At 40.2% G+C, this 16057-nt stretch overlaps 1 protein-coding gene across 1 annotated transcript; it reads right to left on the bottom strand.

Moving 5' to 3' along the window:
• Positions 1-10074: 10074 nt before the first annotated feature.
• LOC309553115 (uncharacterized protein) lies at positions 10075-11619 on the bottom strand (the record flags this gene model as incomplete). The annotated part of the gene is made up of 1 exon (XM_082254010.1): positions 10075-11619. The coding sequence occupies one exon, from the start codon at positions 11617-11619 to the stop codon at positions 10075-10077; it is 1545 nt and encodes a 514-aa protein (XP_082110136.1).
• Positions 11620-16057: the final 4438 nt, after the last annotated feature.

Below are 16057 nucleotides of genomic sequence, written 5' to 3'. Positions count from 1 at the left end.
AATTTTACTTTATGATTTCCGAGATATGATTTGATTGTTGAGAGAAGATCACCTCCTTTTTGTAGGTGGGGATATTCTATAACCCCCTAGATTGTCTCAATATCCGGAAATCAAATATCACTGTTGTTTATGCATGTCTCTACTATGAAGTACAAGCCCAGTATATTATATTATTTCAGTATTGCAGTACAATGTTTACATGCCCGTTGCTACTCACCGACTTTAGGCCTTAGTGCCGGTTCACACTACCGCGGCACGACTTCGGAGGCGACCTGTGAAGTCGCGTGCACCGCGACTTGCACGGACTTCATATAATGAATGTCAATGCAAGTCGCTCTGATGTTGCCCCAATGTAGTACCTGAACTATTTTCTAAGTCGCTCCTATTAGCACGGTTCCCGTAGCACTGCATGGACCGTGACTTGTCAGGTTGACCAGTCGCCTGACAAGTCGCGGTAGTGTGAATGGGCACTTAGTCATATGTTTATTTTTCCAGTTTTCACACGGAGAGCCGTCTCCCACTTGTCTGGATCTGTTACTTCTGTTTCTTTTGGTAACTTATCGCGAGTACGTGGGACACCACTCCCTGCGTTTCTTCCACAGCTCCCCAATAGGTAATATCACATATATTTCCCGAAACTTACTGAGATTTTCTGGTTTTAGTCCTAACGACTTAAGCTAACGCAGAAGGTCCTTAGACCACTGCGTTGGCCGTGTTACTTCTTTGTCTATTCTTCTTTTCTGGTCACTCTTTCTTTACCTACCTTCTCTCTTCCTTCCCTATCGCCTTCCCTCATCTCCAAGGCTAATCGGCCTCATCATGGCCTACTCACATTTGGGTAAAAACCCATTAATTGTGTCTCATAATGTCAATGGTCTCAACGTCCCTGAAAAACGGAGAAGACTTTATGAACTTAAAAAAGGAAAAGCGCAAATAGTGTTTTCACAGGAAACCCATTTTAAGGGTCCAGACATTCCTAAACTCACAGATAAACATTTCACCAAGATTTACTCTGCTTCTAATACACTTGCCAAGACAAAAGGTGTAGCTATTTTATTAAGTAAGAATGCACCTTTTGTGGTTGAAAACCAATTTTCATGCCCTGTGGAGAGGTTTCTCCTCCTCTCGGGTACATTAAATGGGCGACCAACCACACTTGCCAACGTATATTTCCCTAATAGGGTGCATGTCTCTTTTTGCAGCAGGTTTATGGACGAGCTGAAAAGTTTTGCCAAATGTTGCATCATACTGGGCGGAAACTTTAATGTCCCTCTAAACCCCCTGCAGGACACATCCTCGGGCAAATCATGTATTACTTACAAGACGCTAAAACGTATCAAGGTCATGCTTAGGTCCTTAAATCCGGTGGATACATGGAGAACTTTGCACCCATCGGGTAGGGATTTCACGTATTTCTCAGCACCCCACAACAGATATACGAGAATCGATCACTTTTTCATATCACAAAGGGATTTCCCTAATCTCAGAGATGCCAATATAGGGGTCATCTCTCTCTCAGACCACGCACCCATCTTGGTTACCCTCTCACTAAGCACAAATAGTAAACCAGTCTTCAACTGGAGACTAAACCCCTCGCCCCTAGTAGACCAAACGATACACTCAGATATACAAAATACAATCACAAACTATTTTAGAGAAAATAAGTCGCCAGGTATTTCCCCCCTCACGTTATGGGAGGCGCATAAAAGTGTGGTTAGGGGTGAATTTATCAAATTTGGATCCAGGAAGAAGAAAGAGAAAGAAAAACAAATAAATGATCAAATCTTGAAAATTGCGCCCCTCGAAGCCCAACACAAACTAACGCTGGCATAACAACTGCAACAGGAATTAATGACACTTAGGAAAACTTTGTCTGACCTGTTAAACAATAAAACTAAAAGATCCCTTTTCTTCTTCAAAAAAAAAAAAAAAACATCTTTTACGAATATGGGGACAAGGGCAGTAAATATTTAGCTAAGGCTCTGAAAGAAGCTCAGTCTTCCGCTCATATCCCTTGTGTCCTTGATTCTGCAAATAACTCCCTATATGATTCCAGGAGGATTGCAGAAGCTGTCCGATCCTTTTATGACAAATTATATAATTTACCGCCCCAAAACACTCCCTCCGAACTTAAAGGATCTAGACGCCAGATAATACGACAATGTATTAAAGATAAGACGTGTCTTATTGTATTCCCTTTCTCTGAATAGGTTTTTCCTTATGCTAGGGTTGCCAGTACAGTATTTGTACATTGATATCATATCCCCCCTCAATCGTCTCTTCTCCAGAGAGAATAGGTTCAGTGCTTGTAGTCTTTCCTCATAGCTGATGTCCTCCATTCCCCTAATTATTTTTGTTGCCCTTCTCTGGACTTTCTCCAGTTCCAGCACATCCTTCCTGAGGACCGGTGCCCAGAACTGGACAGCATACTCCAGATGTGGCCGGACCAGAGTCTTGTAGAGTGGGAGAATAATCTCTTTATTTCTGGAGTGAATCCCATTTTTTATACATCCCAGTATTCTGTTGGCTTTTGCTACTGCTTACCTTACTGCTTATCTTACTGCTTACCTTATTGCTTACCTTACTGCTTACGTTATTGCTTACCCTACTGCTTACCTTTCTGCTTACCTAACTGCTTATCTTACTGCTTACCTTACTGCTTATCTTACTGCTTACCTTACCGCTTATCTTACTGCTTACCTTACTGCTTATCTTACTGCTTATCTTACTGCTTACCTTACCGCTTATCTTACTGCTTACCTTACCGCTTACCTTACTGCTTATCTTACTGCTTACCTTACTGCTTATCTTACTGCTTACCTTACCGCTTACCTTACTGCTTATCTTACTGCTTACCTTACTGCTTACCTTACTGCTTATCTTACTGCTTACCTTACTGCTTATCTTACTGCTTACCTTACTGCTTATCTTACTGCTTACCTTACCGCTTACCTTACTGCTTATCTTACTGCTTACCTTACTGCTTACCTTACTGCTTACGTTATTGCTTACCCTACTGCTTACCTTTCTGCTTACCTTTCTGCTTATCTTACTGCTTACCTTAGTGGTTACCTTACTGCTTACCTTACTGCTTACTTTACTGCTTACCTTACTGCTTATCTTACTGCTTAACCTACTGCTTACCTTACAGCTTACCTTACTGCTTACTTTACTTCTTATCTTACTGCTTACCGTACTGCTTAAGGAATAAGTCCTGCGAGCGACCCTGAGGCTCTAAACTGATCAGTTATTTGCCGCAGACACTCCACTTCTCATAATAGTGTGCTTAATTGAAATAAATATATAGTGTTGCACAAATAAAAATTTATTACATTTATTAATTTGTGCTTAAATTATTAAAAACCCAAAATATTTATACGTGACATAATATTAAAGTGCCAATAGTGCTAATAAAGTAGTAAAATATAATATAATACTCATAGAAAAGAGAAAATATATAGATATAAAAGTCCAGTGTGCAAAAAGCCAATAAACAAAGTCCAAAATGTAATCCTAAAGTGATCTGTGCTCCCAGAGAGAAGTGACCAGAGTGTCACAGTGGACAGCCAGCCGTGCACCCCCTTGTGAATGGGTGCTCACCTCAAATCCTTAAAAAGAGCGCATAGATTATTATCCCAAAGAGATCATCCATCCATATCCTTCAGGGCTCCTCTCATTCACATGAGTTGCAGCGTCAATCAATACAGTAAAAATGCAAACAAAAAGACTTGCAATAGTGTATGAGATCCTAAAATAATCAGCTTTTATTAAGTAAAGGTGGATAAATCTCACACACATTTGTAGGTGAAACACATGAACTTGGACAATAGCATCATGTAAATGGTGGAAATCGTGGTGGTGTAGTGGGAGAGACTGCACAGCGCCGCCGGTCTCCACAGCGTGCGCCGATAGCTGACAGCCTCACCTAGACAATAGTGTATCGCTCCGTCCGTCCTTTCCCCTCCCCTACGCGTGACGAAACAGGGATCACGTGTCTTCCTCAGGGGGATAGGATTATTTACTACTTTATTAGCACTATTGGCACTTTAATATTATGTCACATATAAATATTTTGGGTTTAATAATTTAAGCACAAATTAGTTAATGTAATAATTTTTTATTTGCGCAACACTATATATTACCTTACAGCTTACCTTACTGCATACCTTACTGCTTACCTTACTGCTTATATTACTGCTTACCTTACTGCTTACCTTACTGCTTACCTTACTGCTTACCTTACTGTTTACCTTACTGCTTACCTTACTGTTTACCTTACTGCTTATCTTACCGCTTACCTTACTGCTTATATTACTGCTTACCTTACTGCTTATCTTACTGCTTATCTTACTGCTTACCTTACTGTTTACCTTACTGCTTATCTTACCGCTTACCTTACTGCTTACCTTACTGCTTATATTACTGCTTACCTTACTGCTTATCTTACCGCTTACCTTACTGCTTACCTTACTGCTTATATTACTGCTTACCTTACTGCTTATCTTACTGCTTATCTTACTGCTTACCTTACTGCTTATCTTACTGCTTACCTTACTGCTTACCTTACTACTTACCTTACTGCTTATCTTACTGCTTATCTTACTGCTTATCTTACTGCTTACCTTACTGCTTACCTTACTGCTTACCTTACTGCTTACCTTACTGCTTACCTTACTGCTTATATTACTGCTTACCTTACTGTTTACCTTACTGCTTACCTTACTGCTTACCTTACTGTTTACCTTACTACTTACCTTACTGCTTATCTTACCGCTTACCTTACTGCTTACCTTACTGCTTATATTACTGCTTACCTTACTGCTTATCTTACCGCTTACCTTACTGCTTACCTTACTGCTTATATTACTGCTTACCTTACTGCTTATCTTACTGCTTATCTTACTGCTTACCTTACTGTTTACCTTACTGCTTATCTTATCGCTTACCTTACCGCTTACCTTACTGCTTATATTACTGCTTACCTTACTGCTTATCTTACTGCTTACCTTACTGCTTATCTTACTGCTTATCTTACTGCTTATCTTACTGCTTACCTTACTGCTTACCTTACCTCTTATCTTACCGCTTACCTTACTGCTTATCTTACTGATTATCTTACTGCTTACCTTACTGCTTATCTTACTGCTTACCTTACTGCTTACCTTACTGCTTACCTTACTGCTTATCTTACTGCTTATCTTACTGCTTACCTTACTGCTTACCTTACTGCTTATCTTACTGCTTACCTTACCACTTACCTTACTGCTTATCTTACTGCTTATCTTACCGCTTATCTTACTGCTTACCTTACTGCTTATCTTACTGCTTACCTTACTACTTACCTTACTGCTTACCTTGCTGCTTACCTTACTGCTTACCTTACTGCTTACCTTCTTGCTGTAAGATAATGGCATAAACCCGATGCCCCAGCGGGTCGGTGATTTACAAATCCTCCTGCTTGCTCCGCACGGCTCCAGGGGATGCATTCTGCGGTTAGTATATCCCTTAATCCTGGCGGCGGTGGGTGCTCCAGAAGGCGGGTGTAAGGAGAGAAAGGGACTCCCATCGTGTAATATCGATTTGGATAAAATTTATTAAAGAGAAAAGCTAAAAAACTCACATTCAATCAAAGGCGCAGAAGCGGCATACAGCTCAGGAAAGGCCGGCCGGTCCTCCAGCAACCAATCCAACGCTATCAGCTGCCCTACGTCTTATAAAATAAATATCTGTATTCAGTATCTATTACCCGTATATATATCTGTATTCAGTATCGATCACCCCAATATTCCCGCTATTTGTATTAATGAGACTGAACACTTTGTCATTGATCACCTTCTTTATTTATTGAGCTGCTCCTGGGATATTTTGGAACTCATTTTCCATTCTCTTGTATCCTATTCACAAAGAAATATAGAATCAAGCGCCTCTGGATGTTTCCTTTGGATAGGAGATTGGACAATCTAAATATAATCAGGGTCAACGGAAAATGCTGCTGGTGAACTGCAGATATACTACATATATATATGACAGCAAGAAAAAACGAGCGCAACTTCCTATAAAGCCAATTCTAGCTGGGATCGAATAATTCAGCTCTTTAGATGGACCAAAAAAATGAAAAATAATGATTTGAAGTGTCGGTGTCAGATTATAGTAACCTCTTCTATAATGAATGTGGAGAATATGAGATGTACTGAATGACAATCTACCAGCTAGGTGACCCGGTCTGGTAAAGTGCAAACATGAAAATCAGCTGGAAAATGTGTGCTAAAATGCAGAAACATAGAAATATATAAATATAAACTCATCCCCAATAGAAGTCATTTGTGAGGAGCGCGTAGGGTATGGCGTGCTGACGTCGTCTCGCTTCCCGGAAGGACGGGCTAGTCTATGAGCCGGCCGGCTTATTTGTTTCATGCGGTTTTATTTTCTGCACAATGTGAGTTATTTTATCATTTATTTTAATAAATTGTTTACGGTTTAACACTGTGGAGCCTATCATGTTTTTTTGAGATTACCGGACATATCATTAAGGATTAGTGCCTTGGAACATCGCTGTCCCACTTGGTTGGCTGAAGAAAACGATCTCCCCTAAGGATGATATGAGCTATAGCTCTACACAAACCTATTCCCTCTGATTTCTGGTAAACTCATGAATATGCTAATTTAACCGGAGCACCGTGGTGAAGCCAGTATTGCCGAAAATCATTATTCACCTTTATTTTCTACTATTAACCATCTTGGGACTCTCAACTACAAGGGACTTTCACTCAATTGAGTTATTTGTTCAATATTTCACTATTTCTTTTTACAACCTTTGTGATTTATTCACTATATTTTTCTTTTTTTTGTGACCTGTATTTAATACATGAAAATTATTGGGATAATTCACACTTCATTGAAGAGAGATTTTACTTTAATATTTATTATTTGCTCACTTTATTTATATTTATCTGTGACAATTTGTGGTTATTAATATAAAAATAAAAATGAATAAATATTAAAATAAAAATATTTTTATTTTTTATTTTATATTATTTTTTATTTTATTTTATTTTTATTTTTTATTTTATTTTTATTTGTATATCTATTCAGTATGTGGTGACACTACTAGGATTGGCAGCTTCTTTCATTATTATTTATTATTGTTCTACCTATCATCTTTATCATTACTTCAGTGGCAGCGCCTTAGGCTTCCCCTCTTTTTTCTGTAATTTGTGGTTATTGTCCATGATTGATTACAGTTTTCCAATTATTCATTTTTTTGGGACGTTTGGTTGTTCCACTTCAGATTAGCGCAGCTTTTTCTTTTTCTTATTGTTTGGTGGTATCTCACTATAAGCTGCAGCTGTTTGATCTCTGGCCCCGTTAGCACAGTTATATCCTGGTGTTATACAAATATAAACTTATACCATAAATATAGCTAAAAAAAGGTGCAAAAAGCTGTGAAAGATGTTATAGAACACATGAATTCATTTTTATAGAACATCTTTCATAGCTTTTTACACCTTAGTTACCGCATTATCGGTCTTCTTTATTCCGTTATCACACCGCCATCTTGTGGACAGTTTGCATATTACATCATTTACACTCACTCACCTTCTGCCATTTTTGCACATTATTTTTAGTGTGCGGTATACTATTTTTCACCTTTTTCATATATATATCATTATATATTTAATTTGCACAGTACAGGTTAGTGGGAGTTATCTATATTTATGGTATAAGTTTATATTTATAGATTTTTGCACTTTAGCACACATTTTCCAGCTGATTTTCATGTTTGCACTTTACCAGACCGGGTCACCTAGCTGGTAGATTGTCATTCAGTACATCTCATATTCTCCACATTCATTATAGAAGAGGTTACTATAATCTGACACCGACACTTCAAATCATTATTTTTGATTTTTTTGCTCCATCTAAAGAGTTGAATTATTCGATCCCAGCTAGAATCGGCTTTATAGGAAGTTGCGCTCGTTTTTTCTGGCTTTCTTGTATCCTATTGGCTGAGAATTTCTGGCACTTTCCATTCTCTACTAAAGTCATTTTTATAGACATAGTTACATAGTTACATAGTTACATAGTTACATAGTTAGTAAGGTTGAAAAAAGACATCAGTCCATCCAGTTCAACCTATGCATCCAGTTCAACCTATGAATGCGTGTGTGTGTTTGCTTTTAATCGTACATTGTATACCCCTGTATGTTGTGGTCTTTAAGGTGACCATCTAACAGTTTTTTGAAACTATCGATGCTCCCTGCTGATACGACTGCTTGTGGAAGAGAATTCCACATCCTTACTGCTCTTACAGTGAAGAACCCCTTACGCACTTTAAGGTTAAACCGCCTTTCCTCTAGTTTTAGTGAGTGGCCACGTGTCTTATTGTACCTCCTTTCTCTGAATAGTTTGTTCCTTATGCTCGGGTCACCAGTACAGTATTTGTACATTGATATCATATCCCCCCTCAATCGTCTCTTCTCCAGAGAGAATAGGTTCAGGGCTTGTAGTCTTTCCTCATAGCTGATGTCCTCCATTCCCCTAATTATTTTTGTTGCCCTTCTCTGGACTCTCTCCAGTTCCAGGACATCCTTCCTGAGGACCGGTGCCCAGAACTGGACAGCATACTCCAGATGTGGCCGGACCAGAGTCTTGTAGAGTGGGAGAATAATCTCTTTATTTATGGAGTGAATCCCCTTTTTTATACATCCCAGTATTCTGTTGGCTTTGCTTGCGGCGGCTTGGCATTGCATGCCACTGCCAAGCTTGTTGTCTACCAGTACCCCCAAGTCCTTTTCCATCCTAGACTCACCCAGAGGTTCCCCCCCTAGTGAGTAGCTTGCTTTCTGGTTTCTGGCACCCAGGTGCATTACTTTACATTTTTCAACATTAAACCTCATCTGCCATGTAGTTGCCCACCCCGTTATTTTGTTCAGGTCCGCTTGCAAGGTTTCCACATCCTGCATAGAAGATATTGGCATGCCTAATTTAGTATCAACTGCAAATACTGAGATTGTACTAGATATCCCCTCCTCTAGATCATTTATGAATAAATTAAACAGGATTGGTCCCAGGACAGAACCCTGGGGGACCCCACTTTCCACACCCGCCCAATCCGAGTACTCCCCATTAATCACCACCCTCTGTACTCTCCCCTGGAGCCAGTTCTCTATCCAGGTACTCACCTTATGGTCCATACCTACCTTCCTTAGTTTATACAGTAAGCGTTTGTGGGGAACGGTGTCAAAGGCCTTTGCAAAGTCCAGATACACCACATCCACAGGCTTACCTTTATCTAGGTGGCTGCTCACTTCATCGTAGAAGGTTAATAGATTGGTTTGGCAAGAACGATTTTTCATGAATCCATGCTGATTACTACTTATAATACCAGTTTTATTACTAAAGTCTTGTATGTGGTCCCTGTTGGTACCTGAGACCCCTGGTCCCAATGATAGTCCCGGACTATCTATAACTTCTTTGCTCGTTTTGTGTCTGCAGGCCTGGGAGGCTGGTTTCAAGAAGTAACACAGACGGAGACAGATGTATAGTGAAACCAAGCTCTCAGTTTATTATAGGCTCGTTGTGGGTTATATAGTAAAGAGTAAGGGCATATAGCATAAGTATAGGATACTTGTTACGTTCTTATTGGTTAAACAGTTCAAGGAAACCAAGCGTCATTTCGGGAAATAAGCGAGTACACTTAATACCATATAGGGCATATAGCTTATTGCTAGAAGCGCCTGACATGATTTCATCAAAAACCACAAACAGAAACTTGCCATAACTGTAACACGTACACATTTGCAAAGCTTGTATAACTAAGATACATAGAAAATGGAGTGGGAACATACAAAATGGAGGACACATAGAATTTATATCTCCCCGTCTCCCACAATCCCCTCTTAAAATCATTAATCCTTAATTGATTTTCCCTTGTTACCCTGCATGTCATTGGAATATATAATTTTTTAGGGATGTCATCAGGGGGCTCTAAACCTCCCAGGAGTGTAGTGACATGACTGGCAGATTAATTCTCTATATCCCTGCTGCTCGAGAGACCAGATCATGTGTCATCCCTTAAACAATAAGGTTCTTCTTTTCCTTCTGTTTGTGTCTTTTAATATACTCAGTATATTCATTAGGGTTGTTAGTCGGGGGGGTTTGGTAATCTGGAACTTGGTGGGATAGCATAGAGACATTTTTCACCTTTGGTCGGGAAGCTCTAGCAATAATACACATTACAAGTTTGAAGCATGCATATAGGAATAACAAAAAGAGCAGAACCATTATAACAGTCATAGCAATATTTTTCAGCCAAGAAAATATTCCTCCAAATCCAAAATTCACATTACCAAAGGGACTCCATGTCTTAGCAATATTCCTGGCTTCCTGTTGCAGCTTATCTACTTCTTTTCGGTGCTGTGTAATAATATCATAATAATCGGGTATCTCAACAGATGTATTGTGTATCCATGTGCAGCATTCATAACCCTCCGTAACTTCACATAACCCAGTAAGAGCAGCACTCATACTTTCTATGGCTAGGTCATGGAGCTCAAGTTGTTTCTTAATTGCCCTCACTTCTATATTTAATTTAGTAATGTCTCCTGAGTTCTTATCTAGGATGTCATCGAGAATTTTAGAGTAATTATTCAACCTTTTCATCATGTCTATTCCCCATCCGGTCCATGAGGGGAACCAGGCCCATACCATATCCTTTTCAAGGAATAATTCTCTTTTATTGCGGTGTTTGAGGGGATACCTAGGATGCATACTAGCTTCGAGGAGATGTCCTCCTTTGTTGTCTCCCACTACACCCATGATGGGAACTAGAGATGCGAGGTAACACCACCCTTGGGGTGCAATAGGGATCCAAGGGTGACAAATCTTTCCACAACAAATATAAGTACTGTTTCCCAAGGCTAGGGGACGTTTGTGAAATATTGCCATTATTTGGTCAGAATAACTAGACCAAGCTAAATTTGACAACAACCGTCCTACTGGGGAAGAGGAAGTGGAACTGGAGTTAAGAAAGTTCATCAGAGTGGCGTTTAGGGCTGGTTCTGAGGTGTGCCAGAAGGAGCTGTCCATCGAGGTCATTGAGAAATTAATCTTAGTTTGCTGGCACACTTCAGCTCCCTTGGTGGAGTTTCCCAACCTAAAACACCAGTCTGGGGAATGACTTCTACCAATAATTTGGAAAGTGAGGGTATCATTTGAGAGTGTTCTCGTGACATTGGTGAGGACAACAGGAGGTGTACCATTTAGAAAAGGGGTGAAGTTTAAAGGTATCGCTACTAGGGGGATTCTAGCTGTGCTAGGATGGAGTTTACTACATATCCAACATTTTTCATATCCGGACTTCTGGGCATATGCATATTTAAATTGCAACAATGACATTTTATCTGTAAGGCTTTTTGAGCTTTCATCTCTCTTTTGTCTGTTATGTGCATTACTCTGTGTTGGGGTTTTGGAAGCTCCGCAAATGGCCTGTAGCCCTACCAGGTCTTCTGGATGATAAATACAGTTAGTGGTAACCCATACTACAGAGAAGACTGAAAATGATACGAGTCCTATAAGTAGCCAAAGTTTTCCAGAATCTGGTGCTATTAGGAATGTCATTTTTCTACAGGGTCAGGGCCGCCTGCCTCTTGAAACCCCCTTTTCTTGACTATCCTGTTCGAGGTCAGAGTTGTCCACTCCCGTTAGTACCTTTCTTGCTTCTGGACCTTCCTGTTCAAGGTCAGGGCCGTCCGCCCCCGTTAGTACCTCTCTTGGGTCTGGATTTGGACTTGCTTCTGGGGGTGGAGCCTCCTTCACCATTTTTACTCGAGTAGCGTGGATCCAGGTGGGGCTGTCTTCAGTCAGGACTGCTGTTCTGGTTACTGCAACAACGGTAGTGGGAGGGCCATAGGCGAAATCCTGTGGTTTCTTTCCTTTGGGGTACAGTTTGATCACCACTTCATCTCCCTCCTCCAAGGAATGGGTTGGTATCTGTGAAAAGAAAAGAAAGGTGCGAGCAACTTTTCGTTCTACTTGATTCAAAATTTCAATTACTCTTTTCTCAACTTGTCCTTTTCATCCTTTCCACTATTCCTGAGCTCTATTTTCAGGATTTTGACTAGTTTCTGGCATCTTCTCTTTTAGTGGGGAACATTTCCGGCCATCGAGAAAACATGTCAGTGATGACACATGCTGGTTGTGTTCCCCCTCTTGGGAGAGGGATGTGTATAAAATCAATCTGCAGATGCGTGAATTGTGTTGTGGGATAGGGCAAGTGTTCATGTGCGGATTACTCCTAATGCAGGTAAGGCATTTTTTTTTTTTTTTTTTTTTACATCATTGTCAACTAATCGAGCTGTGCCCGTGATATAAAAATCTTTCTGAATCTGTTTTAAAGTGGCCTTCCATCCTATGTGTCCTATTCCATAGTAGTGGGCAATGCAAATAGGAGCACTATTACGGGGTATACACGGTTTCCCCTCTTTGCAAATTAATCCTGTTATAGGATTCTTTTGCAAGACAGGATAACCCCAGTCCTCCAATTCCTCAGCAGTGGCTGAGGCTTGTAGATCTGTGATCAACTGGGCATCATCGGGGAGGATGTGGGTTAGGACAGGCATTCGTTTTAGGGCTCCTAAAGGTAACTGTTGTGCAGCTGCCTTTGCTATTTTGTCTGCTAGTGCGTTGCCCTTGGAGATGTCATCAGTACCTCTGGTATGTGCCCTACAGTGATTGATAGCTAACTCTGAGGGTAACAACATAGCCCGAAGAAGGTTGGTGATGAGCTCTTTCATCATGTCTGCACGGGGTTAAGTGACACTTTCAATAGTTTCCAGGCAGTCATGTGGTTCTTGGCCCATATCATCTGCTGAACCCATCTACTATTGACTAAAAGGAACTCTTATTTCTCCCCTGCTTTGGGCCTATATGTGAAAACCTATTTGTAGATGTGTGAATGGGGTTGATGGGTATTGGAGATGCTCATGTTTGGCCTTATATGTTTGGATTGTTTTTACCTAATACAGGTGATGCATCTAGCAACATATGCTTTCATGAATTTAGATGGGCTTGCAAATAAAATAAAAAACTGCCAGTAATACTGTATATGTTCTTTCCCACCCCCTGTGTCCTATTCCATAATACTAGGCAATAAACAGTGGGGCGCTAGCTGCGGGGATACACACAAGATCTCCCCTCATTTAGAAAAAGGCCGTTCTCAACTTTTTCTAAATCATCACCCAATTCCTTAAAACCTGTTCTGTAGCATGTTGTGGTGTAACATAACGTTTATTACCAGTAGCCCATTTAAAACTGGGGCCTACCTAGGGCAAATGATGTGGCCATCCCTATTACCATCTCACAAGATGCTATGTGCTATGTTTGGAGTCACTTCAGGCATGCCTTTAGGCCTGGACTGCGACCATCTTTGGATAAAAACTTATAGGGCAAAGTTTACCACCATACTCCTGGGCAAGTACACCTGTCATGGTCTTACAATTGTCCCTTGCATAAACACAAAACATTTTTCCATGATTTGGGAGGCCCAGTGCAGGCGCTACAACCATAGCATTTTTCAGATATATAAACGCATTCAACATTACTTGTGACATTTCTGGACCTGTGGTTTGACTCAAAATGTTATTATAGATAGGAGCAGTCCGGATCCATAACAATCAATGATCCTGTGGGCGGGCAAGACCCACTGTGGGCTGGCAAGACCCACTAGAGCTTCAGCTCTTATGTGACTGACTCTACTATCACTCTCTGTGAGAATAAAACCAAGGTGAACAACACTTTCCTGACACCACTGTCATAATTCCTGTGACACTTTGTGTCCACATACATGTACATTTCAATAAACTCACTCGCTCTGACTGGCCTCCACAGAGTGACTACATATGTCATATACATATTGTAGCGGGACTGACCCATGAGCAGGTGTCCATCCCCTCTTGCATGGTCTGGAGAACTATAGAGCGGACAATTGAATTGTCTGCTTGGTCCTAAGGCATTTCTACACCAGGTCAGTTACCTGGACTGAAAAATAAGAAACAAAGATGGCTGTGTCTCCTCGTCCAATAGGACGCTTTAAAAAAAACACACTACTTAAACCAATCACTGTAAAGTGGGTAGCATCGGATGGTATGGCTGTCAGTAGAGATGGCATATCAGATACCACTTGCATGCTATGATCAGATAAAGAACTAAAAACTTTTTGGCTTAGTGCCAATTTTCAAAAAAAACTTTTTTTTTTTTTTTCTAGAAACTTCTGCTAGCTGCAATTGCAGAAGTGACCATTACTTCCTCTCACACGGAAGGAAATTTACTAGTTTTAAATGAATCTGACACACAAACATTTTCTGCTTGTTTGAGATAATATAATGGCTGCAAAGAAAACGACATCTGCCTTGGAAAACGAAACCGTGGGGTGCAGGTGTGGTCAGGGGCATTTGTAAGGTAATATTTTCATTGTAGGGGGGCCTAGGTTGAAAATGTCCTACTCTTTGCTTTGCCTCTTCTGATAAGGCCCTTGGAAATGTGCGCTGACAGGCTGTTTTTCTTTAGACAGATCATCTCTCTCTGTTATGGCTTTTTTTAAAAACCTTCCATGGTTTTAGTAGCCCAATCAGAAACGTGCTGTTTTATAATTAACATGTACTGTGACTTTAAATTACCGACAAATGTTTGAATCCTAAGACTGTGCTACTCCGCAGTGACACTTAACCACAGCTTTAAGGCTATGTTTCCACTATTGCGGCTACAAAGTCACACGACTTCAAGCGCAACTTTGTAGTGCAATTTGTTTGCAGCTACTTCTGGGGACTCCAGCGCGACCTCCTTCTGTGAGGGACAAGTTGCCCTGAAGTCGCCCAAAAGTAGTGCAAAAACCTTTTTTCAAGTTGCTGCGACTCAAGTCGCAGCAGTTTGAGCGGTCCTATTTGTAAATAATGGGTTTTGACCTATCATGCGACTTGACATGTGTCAAGTCGCACAACAAGTCGCAAAAGTGGAAATGGAGCCCTAGAGTCCAAAACCACCAAACAGTTTCACCCGTCTACCGGTCTACAGGCAATTGCTGTGGGTAAAGAACTTTCACTTATATTAGCATCTCCAATTCTCCCCACTTTTTCCATGTACTTTATATTACAACTCCCTATTTTTTTTCTGACCATCTTGCTTGGTTATCTATCCAAGGGTTAATAAATGTGCATCCACCAGAGACCCAGGCGACATATCTCGCCTCGATCAGGGGGGATGGGTTTTGTTTGGTTTGATACTTCCTCATTCTAAAGATATTACAACTAAACATTTACTGAAAGAGAATGCGGACGGACAGAACTCTTTTTTCTGTAATTTACTTGTCTTTAATTAGGCAAACGTTTGTACTACATAGTTGAAGGTAAATTTCAAGAAAACTGCACTGAAAATTGTAAGAAAATTGTATCATGTATGGCCAGCATCAGACCTAAACCTTCAGTATAATTTCACAAAACCATAAACAAAATCCAATATTCTCTCACTTAACAAAACATGTCTCTAAGATTTACACATTCACAAAATCACTTAAATGTATCTGGGTCCTTAGACCCTTTTTATGGTTAAAAACCCTCCTGAAAAGCCACTTGGTGTATGTATATTAAACCTTATACTTTTTTTTTTTGACTCTGAATGTCCCCTCTTGGAACAACCAAAAAAAAAACTTTTCCGAGTCTTGACTGATACTCCCAGGTATAGTGGCTATCAAGAAGGTTTTCCTACCATTATAGACAAACAAACAATGCACATAATAAACATTTATCTTGATTTGTCTTACGATCGGTCAGTCAATTTTTACAGTAATAATGAGACTGTCGCTATCAGGAACAGTGTGTTATATTAACAGTCCGCAGGCGCAATTTTTTACAAGTCATATATAATTATAGACGGCTTCAATGTATGTCAGACCAGTAATATGATACTTCAATGCAGTATGACTGTCTGGTTTCAAATTAAATAAGAAATTAATCAAGTGACCAACAGGTTTAAACACTTACCAACTAAACCTTTTGGGCCACAC

The sequence above is a fragment of the Pelophylax lessonae genome, assembly GCF_965119305.1.
Source record: "Pelophylax lessonae genome assembly, chromosome: 4".
NCBI lineage: Eukaryota > Metazoa > Chordata > Amphibia > Anura > Ranidae > Pelophylax > Pelophylax lessonae.
This window is presented reverse-complemented; position numbering and strand designations above follow the sequence as displayed.